The 17,210-nt window shown below is 43.8% G+C and overlaps 1 protein-coding gene across 1 annotated transcript in view; it reads left to right on the plus strand.

The window, feature by feature from the left end:
* The window catches only part of RNF150 (ring finger protein 150), a 233,005-nt gene that overhangs the window by 187,333 nt on the left and 28,462 nt on the right, over positions 1–17,210 (plus strand). The window contains exons 5-6 of the mRNA XM_024736218.1: positions 399–495; positions 5,915–6,125. Coding sequence (XP_024591986.1) covers positions 399–495; positions 5,915–6,125 — 308 coding nt within the window. The remainder of the gene's footprint in view (positions 1–398; positions 496–5,914; positions 6,126–17,210) is intronic.

The following is a 17,210-nucleotide window of genomic DNA, read 5'->3' on the forward strand; positions in this document are numbered from 1 at the left end:
TGACTGTAGGAAAAGAAATTTCGGATTGATTTAAAAGTGGCAACTCTCAGGTTATCCTGCAAGGTCTGTGCAAATTTCCCCACTTGCCTTCTTTCCATTCAAGATTCTTCCTGTCTAGAAAGAGAGAAATTTCTCTGTTTCTACATTCTCTGCATTTTCTCAAACTTGGAAGACTCAGCTGCAAATCATAGAGGACCCTCCTGGGAGCCAGACAGATGTTGACTGTATCACCGCAGGGTGTAACAGGAAGCATTACTGGCCCAGGTGTTCGGAGATGGAGGTCCGAGTCTTGTCTCTGCCACCGAGCAGTGCGTGACCTTGAACAAGTCTCTGGGCTGGAGTGGACTAGGTGCTCTCCGCAGTTACCGCCGCGCTAAGATGTATGGTTCTCATTGCAGGCATCTTTTCCACAAGTCCTGTGTTGACCCCTGGCTCCTAGACCATCGCACCTGTCCCATGTGCAAGATGAACATTCTTAAAGCCCTAGGGATCCCGGTAAGCACAGCACAGCCTACAGCATCGTCATGTCTGTCTTTCTGCCTTTCCCACAAAGCAGGGAGAAAACAGCATCCCTGGATTTTCTGTGTCCCCTCAGTCCCATAGCAGTGGTGTCACCTGATGAGTCCCTAAGAGTGCTCCCATGTCTGGATATATTTCTCCTCTCACTTTTTCTCAATCTGAGAACATCGTGACCCTCTCAGCATGTCCATTGTATTTGTCTGTGAGTTGAGATGCTGTCTGAGTGGCTCATAGGCTCCTCTTCCGGGCTGCAGTGGGTGAGAGCAGGTGGGACACCCACAGAGGCCTCTTGGGCCAGTTGTACACTGATGACACTTTTGTGTCATTTACCTGTGCTGTCATCAAGCAGACCCGCACGCCACACTTTCTGATGTTGCCCCACCATCTCCTAGCTTCCAGAGGAAACAAGCTCTTCCCAACGATGGGAGGGGAGGCCAGCCTCTGGGAATCTGGCTCAGGGCCCTCTGCTGAGCTCAGATCTCCATGGTGAGCTTGAGTGACGAGGAAGCCAAAACCAGAACCACTGAATTCTAGCGCTACCCTCAAGCTGGCGCCCTCAGTTATACGTTTTATCAAACTTAGTCATTCCCCCTGTGCAAAGAGAATCCCCCCCAGCTGGCTGGCTTGATGCTCCAGGGAAAGACTTTCCAGGGACCATATCGAGTGAAGGCCACGGGCTACTGAGGCACCATCTGCTGTGGTGAGGGCAGGAAGCAAGCCAGGCCACCAGACCCGAGGGCTGCGCAGAGATGTGAGAACATCCTGGCGCCGTCTAAAAGAAGCTAGACAAACAGCATACAGAGACCGGCCTCCCCCTTCCCCCTCCGCTTTGCTCTCCTCCTCTTGTCATTCCTCACTACTAATGGCAGAGAATAAACAGAATTTTAAAAGTCCCAAGATGTCACTGAAGAAGAAAGGATCAGATCAGATATCAAAGGCTTCCTTTAATGCCAGAGGGCTAATTATCCCAGGAAGACCAGAGTGACTCTGTTTGAGGGCACACACCTGAAGCATCACAAGGTCATGGATTGGCTGAATTTTCTCCCCTGACTCCCCTGCCTCCCCTGCCTCCCTGCCGGCTGTATGCTGATTTTTTTTTTTTTTTAACAGTCGATACACCAAACACAAATCAATTTGTGTGACTATAGCTTTGAGCTAGATTTTGAAAGGCAATGCATTACATTTTCAGACCAGAGTTGTGAAGGCATAATATATTCAAGGTGAAAATCACTGACAGTGAACATGAAACATGAGTAAAAACCCAACATCTCTATCAGATACTAGGGACTTAGAAAATTAAACTCGCTGTTTGCATGTTCCACATTTCTGGCTCTAACTGGTTCCTATTACAGTGGTACCTTCTGCCATTATATTTTGCCAAGAGAAATAAAAGACTGAACCTGACAGGATCAGGTCCTCTACTGTCAGAGTGTTTTCAATCCCCTTATCTACATTCAAGTGCTTCATCCTCCTTTCTCTCCAGTCAGGTCTAGGGGGTGTCTTTGCAGGATGACAGATCACATCATTGAGTGCTCCTATAAGGTACCATATAACACGGGCCTTTTTTATCCCAGCACACACCGTCTCCTATCACTATTATCCTGGTATAAATAAGATGATTGTAAACGAATAGAAAATCCCGTGCAGCTGGTATATTCACTAGTCCCTAACTATTTCGCATCTGGTTTGAGTTCTCCCTGCTAACCTGAATTTGAAAACCTATATGCTGTTCACTTACAGATGGTATTTGACATCTCTTACTAAACATTATGACTGTAATTTCTCTTAGAGGTATATAAATTGGGTTTCTATTCAAAATATTATTCTATTTGATGAGCCATTTCGAGTGGATATAAACTGTGAGGTTCTGTAAGGTGGGTCTGTTAAATATTGTATCTAAGCCAAATGATTTATTCGTTCTCTCATTAACAAGTCTCACTGAGCTAATTCACTTTCTCTTTTCCTCTACTCACCTCTGTTAGAGACATAACACTATTCCTGCTAGCCCACAAAGTAAAAGCGAACACCCTGCATCAAAACTAATAAAATAATGTTATAAAAAGAGAGAAGAGAGAAAACAAGAACACGATCAACAAGCAAAGTCAACATTGTGAAAACTATGTCAGTTGTTCTTGCATCTGTGGTCACATCCAGATGCTTATGGCTGAAAGAACGGCCAGTACAGGATCCTCACTTGGAGCTCTTTTCCTCCCTGAGACCCGCACACAATTTAGATCTGCATCTTTACATAGTATAGTGGAGGGAAAGAAGTTATTTTTTCTTCTACCCTCCTCGGTTCTCCAGCTGGGCCCTGTAAATTAGGCTTGTAAAAGGTAGATTAACAAGAGAAAATCAAACAGAAGTTTATGAACACATGCATCGTGTGTGCACATAGGAGCACTTGGCGATGAGTGACTCAGAAGGGTGGTTAGAACTTCGGCTTCTATAGCATCTTCAAAAAGGAGCAATAAGTTTTTAGAGAAGTGACAAGACAGAGGGAAAGGACTTTGAGTTTCTAGGACAGCAAATTGTGGGGAGGTAAATATATGGGGGAAACCAATGGCAGATAAGGGCACGTGAGTTAGGTTTGTTGCGTCAACTCCCAGTCGCTGGTGATAAGAATGTTCTTCTCTTTCTGGTACAGAGAGGGGGACCCCCTTACAAATTTATGTCTTGCTTTTAGGCAAATAGGGGGAAGGCAGAGGGCATTTCTTTACCCAGTTCTCAATTGTTTCAGCTAAAAACAATTTTTATGCCAACGTAGCAAATTTGGGCAGTGACATACTCTGCTACCCTTCAAAGATGTACTTTACCTTTGCCCAGAAATTGAATTTTTTAAAGTATTTTCTCAAAGCTTCCCTTCACTGATCTCAGATCTCGGCAGATGCTAACATTCCCAGGTTTTCAGAGCAGTACACTGAGACCCAGATAAAATTTCCAAATCAGCATTTACTGAGCACTTAGTAATTGTCAGGCACTATGTGAGGGCTTGGAACTCAAGGTCAATATAGTGTAGGTGCTTCACTTTAAGAAGCTTGTGTCTCACTTGTATGTGGAAACTACGTGGAAAAGAAACAGAGAGGAGATCTGTGGTTGCCAGGGGCAGGAGGTGGGGAGGGTGAAATGGGTGAGGGGGTCAGAGGGTACAAACTTCCCGTTACGAAATAAGTAAGTCCCGGGGCTGTAACGCACCGCACGGTGACTCTAATACAATACACAACACTGTATTGTATATTTGAAAGCTGCTAAGAGAGTAGATCTTAAAAGTTCTCATCACAAGAATAAAAATTTTGTAATCATGTGAGGTGATGGATGTTACCTAAACTTACTGTGGTGATGGTTTTGCAACGTACACACGTATCAAACCATCATGTTGTACAACTTAAACTAATACAATATGCCCTGCCGATTATATCTCAGTAAAACCGGAATTTAAAAAAAAGCTTGCGGACTAGTAGAGTGAGACTAACACAGTAACAAATGACTGTAACAGTGGGAGAAGTGTGAAAAGAGTTGCAGTATCAAAGATGACTACTGGGAGGGAGCGCTGCTTAGAAAAGAGACATTTGGCCTGGGAATTGAGGGATGATTAGGAGTTCACCAGGGTTAGTTTGAGACCTTGGGATGGGAGAGGGGAAGGGGATGAGGCTTTGGGCAACTGTCATCCCGAGTGGAATAGCAGCATATGCTAAGGTGCTGAAATGGGGAATATATGGTTTATTCTGTGTGTTTCCAAAGGCTGAAGGTAGGGCCAGAAAAGAAGGCTTGGGTCAGACTGTACAGTGCCTGTTTTGCTATACTAAGGAGCTTGTAATTCATTCTTTAGGAGGAAAAAAAAGAAAAAGAATCATACCTATGCATGAGTGCTCTGGTGAAAAAGTGGAGAATGAAGTATACCGGGGAAGAAACTAGAGGGAGATTGGGAATTGGTAATGGGGTAAGAAACGTTCAGAACATACCCGCTCATGTCCAATAATCTCAGTCAGTAAACTTGGAGGATCAGTCATTCAATGAGTTGACTTTCGACAACTCGAATTTCAAGGAATCAGCTCACTGCCAGTAGAGATGAAGACGGCAGAACACAAAGAGAAAGTGGGGGAAAGGGAATGAGCTGAATTTGAGGTTTTTGTGGGATGATGGAGATTTCCAGCTGACTGTTGGAAACACAGGCGTGGGGCTTGGGAGACTTGGCTTGAGAGTGGAAATCCAGGACGAGAGTCCAGCAGTTTGGATTTCTTGCCTTGTGCTCCCCATGAGCCCGTGAGTGATAGATTTTTCTCTTTCAATGAACTTGGCACACAATCTAGTCATTGTGGTGTTAATTCAAACAGTGTCAACCTAGGATTCTCCTCACCCGAGCCTGCCCACCCTGATCTGCATCCTTGGACGGGGTGCAAAACCATGTCATTGTCGTCGCTCTCCAGTGTGGAGCAAAACGTGTGATTAACAGCCATTCTTAGTGCTTCTCAAGACCGTATCTCTCCTCCACCACCTTTAAAAAATCATTTTTCTGAGTTTGGTCAGGGGCAGAACAACTGATAATCATTTTTTAAAAGCTGTTTGTGGAAGAGATATCAATATATTCAACACCACTTCAGCCAGCAGAACCGAGACCAAAGAGTAAAACTGCCCCGCTTCCCACTAAGAGAAGCCGGCCGACACAGGCTGCCTTGCGAGGCACAAGAGACCCCGGTCTCTACGTTTTTCAAGTGGAGCTGTGAGGAATATTGGGAGGGAGAGTCCTGTAGTGAGTGGGTAATTAAAGTAGATGGTCTCACCCTAGTTTTATGATTCTACGATTTTAACTTAGAAGATTTGACAAATGTACGATCAATTGAATGTTATGTCAATAGGGCTTTACTCTGCAGGTGGTTTTGGGGCTTATGTTTAACAGCACCTCACCCTGTGCTCTTGTGTCTGTGTGTGCGTTTATGTAATATGTGTGTATCTCTGATGCACAATTCACGAGTCAGATTCTGTCTCCCCTCTCATGCCATCAGTCTATTTGTAAACAACACATGGGTCTTTGGGGCTAACTATCGGGCTGTCAGCTACTTCCTGTACAAGAAGTAAACACTATAGATAAGGAAGAGCTGTCATTATAAATAAGTATCATATTATTCTCCCTATGTAATTATATTAACGTATGGCTACTGCTACCCCTGGAATTAAAACCTTGTCTGTAGATCTAAACGGAACCTTTGGAAAGAAAATTTTGGAAGATGTTTTCATGTTAATTACAGGAACTATATGCGGAATGTCTTTAAATAAAGTGGTTCAGGAAGAAAACAGTGAAGAACTTGGTTTTCCCTCAGGACAAAATATTTAGGCTGTAGACATCTCATCTCTAACTTGATGATGTACACTAAGATAGGTCCTTTTCTGCTCCTGTCAGCCCAATGCCGACTGCATGGACGACTTGCCCACTGACTTCGAGGGATCTCTGGGAGGTCCGTCAACCAACCAGATCACCGGCGCAAGCGACACAACCGTAAATGAAAGCTCAGTCACTTTGGACCCTGCTGTCCGGACCGTGGGAGCCTTGCAGGTGGTCCAGGATACAGATCCCACCCCGCAGGAGGGAGAAATCATCTTCACCACCAACAGTAAGTTCTGTGCCACACGCCAGCGCCGTATTCCAAAAGGCTGTTGCCTCGCGGGAATTGGAAAAAGGCCCTTTTCCTCAAGAAGAAAGAAAAATTAAATGAATAGAACGTTGCTGGGCTAAACAATCATATCTGATGGGCCTTGAGAAGCCCAGCTTGCTCCAGAGCCAGCAGGGCAGACGACAGTGCTAGCTGTGTGTGTCACCCACCTACACACGCCAATGCCACAGCACTGCACACCCCCCATGGTACCCAAAAACCAGGCCAGGTGGTGGTGCTGGCCTCTGAAAGTGGAAGGCAGGTGAGAAGAGCCACTGCCCACTGGATAGGGCACAGCCCACTCACTCATGTGCGTGTGTGTGTGTGTGTGTGTACACAGGCTTGAGCCCTCCCGAGTGTGCAGGCGGCATTCTGAGCTGGTCTGGACAGCATGCAGGAGGGTTCTCCCCCAAACCCGTTGCTGCAGGACTCAGGTGCAAGTGGAACCCCTTTAGATGGGCATCCTTGCAGTACAACCTAAACCCCTACGCATAGCGAGGCATTAAAATATCTTTAGGGTTTCTTCCGCATCTCCTGCATAGACTCAAGCTAAATGCTGTTCTGTTTGAGGGTAGTTATAAAAATATTAAAGTAGCTATGTTAGCATACGGTTGAAGCTCAAACCTAAAGTATTTACTCTGCCGTCTAATACAGCAGAGATAAAAGGAGTTCTAAAAACATCAGCATGCAAATTAACTTAGGTTTACGGTTAAACAGGTGGATGAATATTTCAGGTTTTAAAGGAGGTGTGTTGTTTCCCTTGATGGAAGTAACCTATTCACTATAGAAAATTTGGAAATGGAGCAGAGCAGATGAAAGCATGTTGGGATATTCCCTTTTAAGTTGGTCTCTTTTTTACATATTCGTGATGTTTATGCAGTTCAGAAAATCATTCACACTGAAATTTAAAGGCGCATTTTTCTGATGAAGAAACATAACAGTCCTCGTCATTGAAAGACTCAGAAATAAAGGAGAGAATAAAAAAAGAATGCAAAAATCACACAGTACCCCACTACCCAGAAATAATCACTCTTAACATTTTGGTGTATTTGCTGATAATCTTTTTTTTAACATTTTTATTGGTGTATAATTGCTTTACAATGGTGTGGTACTTTCTGCTTTATAACAAAATGAATCAGCTTTATGTATACATATGTCCCCATATCCCCTCCCTCTTGCGTCTCCCTCCCACCCTCCCTATCGCACCCCTCTATGATAATCTTTTGATATAGTTGAGACAATAACCATGGGAATGAACATTCAGTATTGTAACCATAGAACTTTCACAGGACCTCGACAGAGAATAATTTTGAGAGGAACTTGGCGGTAAATATCCACCCATGTAGGGTTTATTAGGTTTTGGTAGGTATGAGTTTTAACTTGACTTTTAGAGGCATAAGGACCTCAGTATTGAAACATTGGCCATAAACATTAAAAAGTCCTTAAAGAGAGATTTTGATCCATTTGTTTTGAAGGTCTAGAGTGGTACTGTCTAGTATTAATATAATGCAAGCCACAAAAGTAATTTTAAATTCTCAATAGCCACAGTAACATAAAAATAATAGGCTGGTAAAGTTCATTTTAATGATTTTTTTTTTTTTTGCGGTACGCGGGCCTCTCACCGTTGTGGCCTCTCCCTTTGCAGAGCACAGGCTCTGGATGCGCAGGCTCAGCGGCCATGGCTCACGGGCCTAGCCGCTCCGTGGCATGTGGGATCTTCCCAGACCGGGGCACGAACCCGTGTCCCCTGCATCGGCAGGCGGACTCTCAACCACTGCGCCACCAGGGAAGCCCAATAATATTTTTATTTAACCCAATATATCCAAAATATTTTATTCTTTTTTTTATAGTAACTCTTCAAAACCTGGTGTGTATTTTATTGTTAGATCACATCTCAGTTTAGACTAGCCCCATTTCAAGTACTCAGAAGCACATATGGCCAGTGGCTACCATATTGGAGAACATAGATTTAGAATCCTAGTAATTTAGGGATATAAGAACCTTAAAAAAAAAAAAACTCTTAAAGGTCATTTAATCGTTACCATGATAAACTTTTGATTTTCACCATATGAAAATTGTGACCAGTTACCATCAGGCATATCACCATTAGTGGTCTAAGTGAAGTATATTGGAAGGCCTCATAAAATTTTGCTAGCAGTTCAAAAACATTTAAGGCTTGAGCCTTTTTTGAGCCCATAAAAAGAACCAAATCAAAAATGGATCCTACTTTATTTCTTGCAGTGAAATGATTGTTTGATTTTCTGTTAGATTCCTTATTTTGAAAAGTGGCTATGTACTTCATCCATCTTAGTAAAGCCCAGATGACAAATGAAAAGGCATAGTTTATGGGTTAAAACACAACCAAAACTGAAATAGGAAATTAAAGTCTGTATCCATATAATTCATAATCCCAGACAGTTTTGGCTAAAATAGACTCAGAGTGTTTAGGTTCATAGCAGGCATTTAGCAGATGTTTACGGAATGACTTGAGATAAAAGTGTTTGATCTAAGCTTCAACAGGGAGCTTCTGTTCACAACAGAAGGAAAAATGCCAGGTAATTTCAAAGGAAGGTCTTGGTAAAGATGAAGAGACGAGGTGTGAGACCACATCTATAGTTTGAAGACTGAAACTATATATGAGTATGGCTAAAGACATCAGTCTCTTAGTACAGAAACTGAATTTTTCTCACAAAATACCCTTCCTAGACCATTTATTTCATTTTTAATGAAGTATAGTTGATTTACAATGTCTCAGGTGTACGGCAAAGTGATTCAGTTATATATATATATATGTGTAAACATATATACATACATATATGTATTCTTCAGATTCTCTTCCATTATAGGTTATTACAAGGTATTGAATATAGTTCCCTGTGCTTTATAGTAGGTCCTCGTTGTTTGTCTGTTTTATATATAGTAGTGTGTATATGTTAATCCCCAGTTCCCAGTTTATCCCTCCCCCCTTCCCCTCTGTAACCATAAGTTTGTTTTCTATGTCTGTGAGTCTGTTTCTGTTTTGTAAATAAGTTCATTTGTGTCGTTTTTTCTAGATTCCACATAAAAGTGATATCATATGATATTTTATTTCTGATTAGTTTTATTTATTAGGATTTCACAGAATATTCCAAGCACAGTCATTCTGATTAGATGTTAATGGTTTATACCACTAACTAAATGGCTGTAGATTACTTAAGGGGAAAATTCTTTCCTCTGTACAGGTTTGTACATTGCCTAGTGCCCTAACTCAAATAAATAATTAATAAATGAACAAACACGGATGCATGAATAAATGAGCGAGAAGATTCAAGTTCTTATCAATGTTATTGTAGCCATTTCTCTAATGCTATAGAGAAAAACGCAGATGGTGAAAGAAGTATAGTTGGGATACGATATTGCAACAAATCACAAATAACCCACTGGAGGTTGGACCTGACGTTTTTCTACCTTATCCTTTCCTACCTCACATCTCTGCAGATCCAGGAAATTACTAGAAAATGAAGAAGCAATAGTAGGTAACAAATACATAACACCAACTCTGTACCAGGTACCCTTTTATGTTATTTACATGTATTAGCTCACGACAACCCTATGAGGTAAATGTTATTTTTAACTTCATTTTCCTGATGCAGAAACAGCAGCACTGAGAGATTAAAAGTAACTGACCTGAGGTCATAAGCTAGTGACAGGTGGAGCTGGAATTCGAAGGAGCAGCTAGCTGGCTCTACGATGCCATGCATAGCTACGCTCAGAAGATGCAAAAGGGGAGAAAACGCACACAGTTCTCATTTCATATTTTTCCTCTTTTCCTCCATTTTTCTAAATCTCTGAAAGGCCAAAAATGTGTTTAGTTTCAGCTTGCATTCTCACCCCTTACCTCTGTTCTTCCTTTCCTGGCAAACAGTCTTGCTGTATAGTCGATCAAATGCGCGTAAAAGTCATTTCAGCACTCAAGGGGAAACAGCATAGAACAGATTGCCCTTAGAGTAAAGATGGAAAAATCTGGCATTAAAGGATCATCTTCAGCTCCCAAGAAAAGAAAAACGTTTACAAAGGAAAGGAAATGCAAACTGGTAGGCAGTCTGACATTTGGGAGAAAGACGTTCTTGTATGCATACCTTTAACGTTTCTGACATTTCAGCTCTTATAACCTCACACGGCAGCCCCAAATCACAGTGTTTCTCCTCCACGTTGGTGCAAGGGGTCATTTGTATGCATGCCCTGATGTCACTCACCCAGCTTCATCTGCCCACCCAGTTGCACCAAAACCGTACTCTGCCTGCTGACTCCCTAAGCCCAGGCTGCCGCTGGTTGGATTGGCTTCAGCAGGGAAAGAAGTTTCTTAGGACCAGAGGAAAACACAGCTGAACAAACAGCCCGGTGTGTTTGGAAACTCCAGACAGGAGCTAGAGAAAGACACAAAAGGAGAAGACTCTATCACTCCTTCCCTAAGACATCCCGCGCCACTCCGCACCTTCTCAAGAGGGTCTGAAACCTTCCCTTTGTCTTCCAAGGAAAGTCGCTGACCCCACCGTCCGTTTCCTTTATTGAGTCACCATACAAGTCCTCTAGTGCTGTGTCCAGATTGTTACCCCCTTGCCGCTCCTTCCACCTCAAACTGGAAGGAACCAGCAGTCAGCCCATGGGGTGGAGGGTAGAGGGAACTAGAAGCTAGAAAGGGAGGAGATGGGCAGAGTCAAGGCCTCCCAGATCTGCCCCAATACGTTCTGAGGAGCACATGGTATCATGTGTTTGGCCAGGAGACCCGGTCTTCAGACGTCACAGAAGGAAGCAGTACCCGTGAATTGTTATGTAGGCTAATAGGCTCAAACTCGGCCAGTTGAATTGAAACGTGGTGTAGGTTTCCTCTGGGAAACTTCCTATCCACTCTGAACCTTGCGGGGAGTATCGTGTATTTAATGTGTTGAGCCAGCAAGATTTGTGATGTGTGTAAAATGCGTCTTGCTTTTTGCTGCTCTGTCTGAACCGTCTGGCGCGGGTGTGACAGCCCCCTGCCTGGGGATGACAATTCCAGCAGGACTTTTCTGCTCACTCTTAGGTAACGGACAGTCCCAAGGGTCCCTTTAGGTTCCGGACACCGACAAAAGGATTTTTTTTTTTTCTCTGCAGAGCCCTTCTCTTGTAATCCCCATCACTCAGGACAGATGGGCCTCCCTTGCTTACCCACGAGGCCTCCTGCAGCCTTCGTGCTATCTGCCGAGGTGCTCTCACCGCTCCGGGAGGTCTTTTTGGATAGGGCCCAAGTTGAGCCCGGTACTGCTTGCTCTCCACGTGGCCACCTCTGGGACCCTCACACGTCACCTGCCCTGACACCCGTCTCCGGTACAGCAGCCGTTTCCAGCCTCTGACCCCACGCAGGCCATCGGCCTCCTCTCTTCAGACTCCAGGCGGGCAGGAGACCTGAGTCCACAGCCTGCGTTATCTTTTCTAAGGCCTGAGTCTGCTCTCTCTGAGTCCCACCTGCAGGAGGCGTAGTTCAGAATCTCCTTGGTGATGGAGGGAGAGGGGTTTCCCTTGCAGGAACCCCTCGCTGGGCTGGGGTCTGGGAGATAGCCCTTCCCCACCCCTTCTTCTAGAGGAATGGGATTCAGCGTGACAATCCTCTCCCCACAGACAAGCTCCTTTCCAGTTTCCCCACCTTCCTCTCCCTCTCTCCCCTTGTTATTGTCATTAACTGGGTGATGGGGTCCAGAATCATAGAACAGTTACCCTTCACATCCGCTCTACCCATCAGTGGGGTGTCGGGCACAGGGTTGGGGGGAGATGGGAGAGGCCATCTCATACTTCTTTGCTGCCCATAGCTCTTCAGTAGAAACTGAGGCAGGAAGAGTCCCATGAATGCAAAAGAATTAGTTCATGAATGTCTTGATGGGCTTCACCAGAGGACACCTTCCTAGCTGATAATGGCGACTAAACTACGGTCCCTTTTCAGAGACCCTAGAGACAAGTCAACCTTTTTGGAAAAGAAAAAATATATATATATGCTCGCACTCTTCAAAATGCACTCACGAGACAAAAGTAATTGTTAAAGCACAGCTGAAACTGCAGCCCAGCACAAAAAAAAAAAAGGAAAAGTCATTTTCAGCAAAAAGTCATTCACTGCTATCACTGCGGTCACCCAGAGCTCTCCAGGGACACAGACTAGACACTAATTACGGAAAAAACTTCCAAAGAGTTCATTCAGAGACTTGGGTATGGCAGTTTCTGGAGTGACCCGCTTTCTCTTCTCTGGGGAACTCAGTAGGAACATCTCTGGCGAGTCTTCATTCCTAAAAACACAGTCTCTTAAAATTAGGCCAGAAACGACATCCGTTCTTTTCTTTTTTACGTTCTGTGTTTATTAGTTAGGGAGCCACTGGGGAAGCATTCAGCGTATCTATATTCAAAGGTTTTACATGCCACTAGGCTTGCTCCAGTCGCAAGCTGAATATGAACACGAGAGAGAGTGTGTGTGTGTATTCAGCGCTTTTCCAGGGAACCTGAGTTTGAACCTCTGGGTCAAAGCAACTGAGGGAAAAAGGGAGGGTTGGCATGAACATCCCATTTCTGTTCCAAATGTTCCTTTACATTTGCAAAGCAGCAGTCTCCGGGTTTTAACGTGACTGCAAAATATACCGGTGCATCCAGCAATCAACACCTCTACAGAAAGCATCCCAGCGTATATAAGAAAGGACAAGAGTGAGTAGCCACATCTGCTTTTTTGACTTGCGTCAAAGCCTGAACTGGCAAAGTAGCTGCCCTTTGGGTTAATATGCTGGATGGAACTAGCAACAAGAACGATCTCCCTTGGTGCCCATAAGATTCACATTAGCCCTGCAAAGATTATTGCTTTGATCTGTGAGCCCCTTCCATTGTGGCAGACAGCAGAATCGGCCAACCCGTTAAGATTTTAGATCCCACTGTCATTCGTCCTTCGGGACATATTTCAGCCACGGTGAATTACTTCCATACAAAATGAAGCATTTGCAGATGGCGATACTGTTCCATAGCTCGTAATGTGCCAGGTCCTTGCAGTCACAGACCCGCCTTGTTTCTGAGCCTTCCAGCTCACCAGCCCGATGATGGCTTCAGGAGAGGAACAGCTGTTCTGAAGAGCAGAGATCTTTGTGAGAAGCACTTGCCTTCACCGTCAGCTGTCCCAGATGGCAACCAGTCCATCCACAAGCCACTGGATTTTTTTGCGGTAACATTCCTCCTCAATTAAAAGCACTCACCAACCTCAGAAAGCTCACTCGGGCCAGACTCCCAGGGTTTCCCTGGCCTGTGTGTCTGGTGCCTTTGACAAGGGAGTGTTGAGGATCTGCAGATCCACGGACTGCCTGTGAGAGAGCTCTTCATTTAGACCACGGATATATTGCCACTGGGAGCGCTCAGCCTGGGCATGACACCACGCCGTCCACTCAGAAGAAACTTGTCCTCCTGAAATGAAGTGGCCCAGCCAAGCAGACAAAATCCATCCATTGTGGGAGATTGTCTCACATGTCCTGAGTTACGCACCGATAGCACCATCTCCAGTTTGACTGCTTCTTCCCAGTGCTGTCTCGCTTTTGGTAAGCATTCCAAAAGTGGGCTAGGGAAAGGGCTGTTGAGCAGACCTGCATTTTACCACATATTGACACCCTGAGCGTGGATCTCAGCAGGGAGGTGGCAGCTGAGGGCAAGAAACATAACTGGCAGGTCAGCCCTTTTTCAGTGTTGGAACAGCATCCATTCTAAAGCACGTGGGGTGAAGAGGCGGAGGAAGGTCCATCATTCAGAGATTAAGATAGCAGGGAACAGCTGAAAATGTCCTTTGGCTGACATAAAAATTGGCTCTGAAAATTCACAGTCAGGGTTCCATAAGTCAAAATATTTCAGAAATGAAATTCAGTGGTTCAGAATAAAAAAAAAAAGTGTAACTATCAGAACATCACTGGAGCTACATGAGGTAAGATGGTGTACTGGAAACACCACTAGCCAGAAACAGAAAGTGATGCCTTAGGTGTGATTTGGTCTGCAGTTAGCTGTGTGACCTTGGGCAAGTCACTCACCCTCTCTGTACTTTCATTTCATCAGTTATCGAATGAGACACTTGTACCAGCAGTTGATTTCTAAGATCCTTTCCAGTTCCATAATTACACTCCCTCTCTTGGTGTCCTTCCAAGTCTCAACAGGAAAGGTCACTTAAGACCTTGCATCCTCACTTAAAGTCCTTCCTGATACCCCTCTCCTTCCAGCACCACGAAGCCACCCTAGCAAGGAGCTGTGTCCTTGGCTCTCTCCCCACTGCCGTGTCCTCTGAGACTCTAGAGGGTCGCTATGAGACTGCAGCATCTGCCCAGTCTCTTATCTTACAGATCAGATTTTATGTACATCTTCAACTAAAGTGAATGGGAAAGAAGACAAGAGGGTGTAGCTGGCTGGAGGAACAGCACAACTCTAGCCCGGAGTCCTCCTAGGGTTCCCATGTGCAGTGGACCCTGTACTCAGACTATCACAGCCTCCTACTCCCAGAAGGCTCTTAAGCAGTACTTACCTGGGCTGCCTAGATGCTGGCTATGCCCAGACTCAGACCTATTCATTTTCTTTGTTCTTAAAAACAGTATTAATAACAGTTACCATTCATTGAGTGCAAACTTTGTGCTCAGCACCATATATGTACTCTACATAGAGTGTCTTATTTGACCATATTAATAACCTCATGAGATTGTCATCCGCATTTTATAGATAAGCCAATAGATTCCAAAGGTAAGATAACATGCCCTAGATCGGTTGTTTTTCAAACTGTGGGTCATTGAATGAATCTAGCGAGTCCTGACCAGTATTTTTCAAATGACACAAAATAAAATACATCTGAAATCCAAATACACACACACACACACACACACACACACACACACACACACACACATATACAGCCTTTAATGTTGATTTTAACAGTAATGGTTATTATTGATGCCATCAAGGAAGAAATGTGTCATGTAAACCAAAAGATTATGCAGAGCAACTCTCTTTTATTCTGTTTTAATATTGAACCTAGACAATTGGCAAGCAATACTTAGAAAAAAAATTGTATTTCTTCAGTAGATAGTGATGTATAGGTGCTTATGTGTCTGTGTTTATGTATTCATATGGAAGTGAATACACAGTTTGATATTTAGTCCCAAATCTACACATAGGATTTTTTTTTGCATGTTTATAATGCTTTTTTTTTTTTTTACAGTAAATACCACATTTGTTGTCTCATTTTCTCTTCTCAGGGAATTAGTATTTTTTTTAAAAAGACATCATTTGGAATAGACACGATCTCCATTTTACAGATGAGGGTATTGAGACACAAGTACCACATTCAGAGTTGTTGCTCTGAAATTCAGGAAGAAAACCCCTCTCACTGGACTCCATTTCCGGGGTAGCCTACATGGTATGTGAATCCATTCATGTATCTGTCCCATCGTTTTAAAGGAAATTAGTAATCATCTAAGAATAGCTCCAGTTCATCTAAATATTTTAGAACTTAGCTCTGTTTTACACGTCACTAAAAAATTTAGGCTCCGGATACTTTATTAAGGATTTAGTTGAACTGTTTAACAAGTTGAATACTAAAAAGCGAATTTCTCTCTTTCTTAACAACTCTGAAATTATGATGCAGAAACATGTTGTGTAAAGAACATTTAATAATTCATGTCCAGCCATCATTAAAGCAGCAGGAATAAGAAATCTTAATGTCGTCTTTCAAGGATTTGAGGCTTGCTCTCTTCTGGCAGAAAGACATACCTTAAATTCATTGATCATTCTTCCTGAGATCTCAAAGCGTACTTCACCTATATCATCTTGTTCTGTCTTCCTAACATTCCTGCACAGTAGAAACAAACAGTAACATCTATCCCAAAAGGAAAAACTGAAGCAGAGGGGCTAAATCAAGTTCTTGCCCCAGCCCAATTGTCTTTCCAGTATTCCACCACGAGTTTAAACTGGTTCCCTATAAAGAAATGCCAGAAAAGCTCACTTGTTCCAAGTGAATAGTACAGAGTCAGAAATTGAATCAAAGCATGCCCATATGAGAATGATTTTTAAATCAAGGGCATCAGGACTGGCCTTCTTGGTAAACGAATCATCTAGAACCAGCTCAAGATTCTGGCTGTACATGGCAGATTGAGCCCACAGGTTTATCTCTGCTACCCCACAAAGCCCCACCAAAGGGTTCATGAAAGGTATAAACCTACATGGACACTAAGAATAGAGAAAAGATTACCGCAGACAATATGTCGACAAATTTTGGAAGACAAACGAGTGGAAGTTCATTTACAGATCAGATTTGTAGTGAAGTGGGGAAAGCCGAAATCTGAGTGCCTTCTTAGTTTGGAGCCAATGAGAAGCTAGCAGTTTTGCAGCTAGCTCAGAGTATAGGGCACCAGATACGTAGGAAGGCTGTAGCATGCGGTGGTGCTCAGAAGTTCAGGTGAAAGACTATAAAGAGCGTTTAGCTCCCCCATCCTGAGCCACCTGTAGTTGCCTCAGGCCCTTACTGAGGTGAGGTCCCTTCCCTAGTTCGCAAGCCAACCGTAGGCACGCACGCTTAATCATAATGTCTCATTGCAAATATGAATGGAGGGCAAAGATGGCTAGAGAACTGCAAGAAGCCACGAAATCTAAGAGAAAGAAAGAACATAACAGATAAAAGTAAACTCCAAGGAAACAAGATAATTCAGATCACAGAATTCTATAAACTACCGTTTGTATTCTGACGGAAACGTGATAATATTGCATCCATGGAAAAGAAACAGATGATAGCAATTTTCTGAGAATGAGAAAGAGCTCTTGGAAATTAAAAAATAGAGCACAGGGCTTCCCTGGTGGCGCAGTGGTTGAGAGTCCGCCTGCCGATGCAGGGGACACGGGTTCGTGCCCCGGTCCGGGAAGATCCCACGTGCCGCGGAGCAGCTGGGCACGTGAGCCATGGCCGCTGAGCCTGCGCGTCCGGGTCCTGTGCTCTGCAGCGGGAGAGGCCACAACAGTGAGAGGCCCGTGTACCGCAAAAAAAAATAA

Source organism: Neophocaena asiaeorientalis, unplaced genomic scaffold (assembly GCF_003031525.2).
Source record: "Neophocaena asiaeorientalis asiaeorientalis breed wild unplaced genomic scaffold, Neophocaena_asiaeorientalis_V1.1 scaffold7, whole genome shotgun sequence".
NCBI classification, from domain to species: Eukaryota; Metazoa; Chordata; class Mammalia; order Artiodactyla; family Phocoenidae; genus Neophocaena; species Neophocaena asiaeorientalis.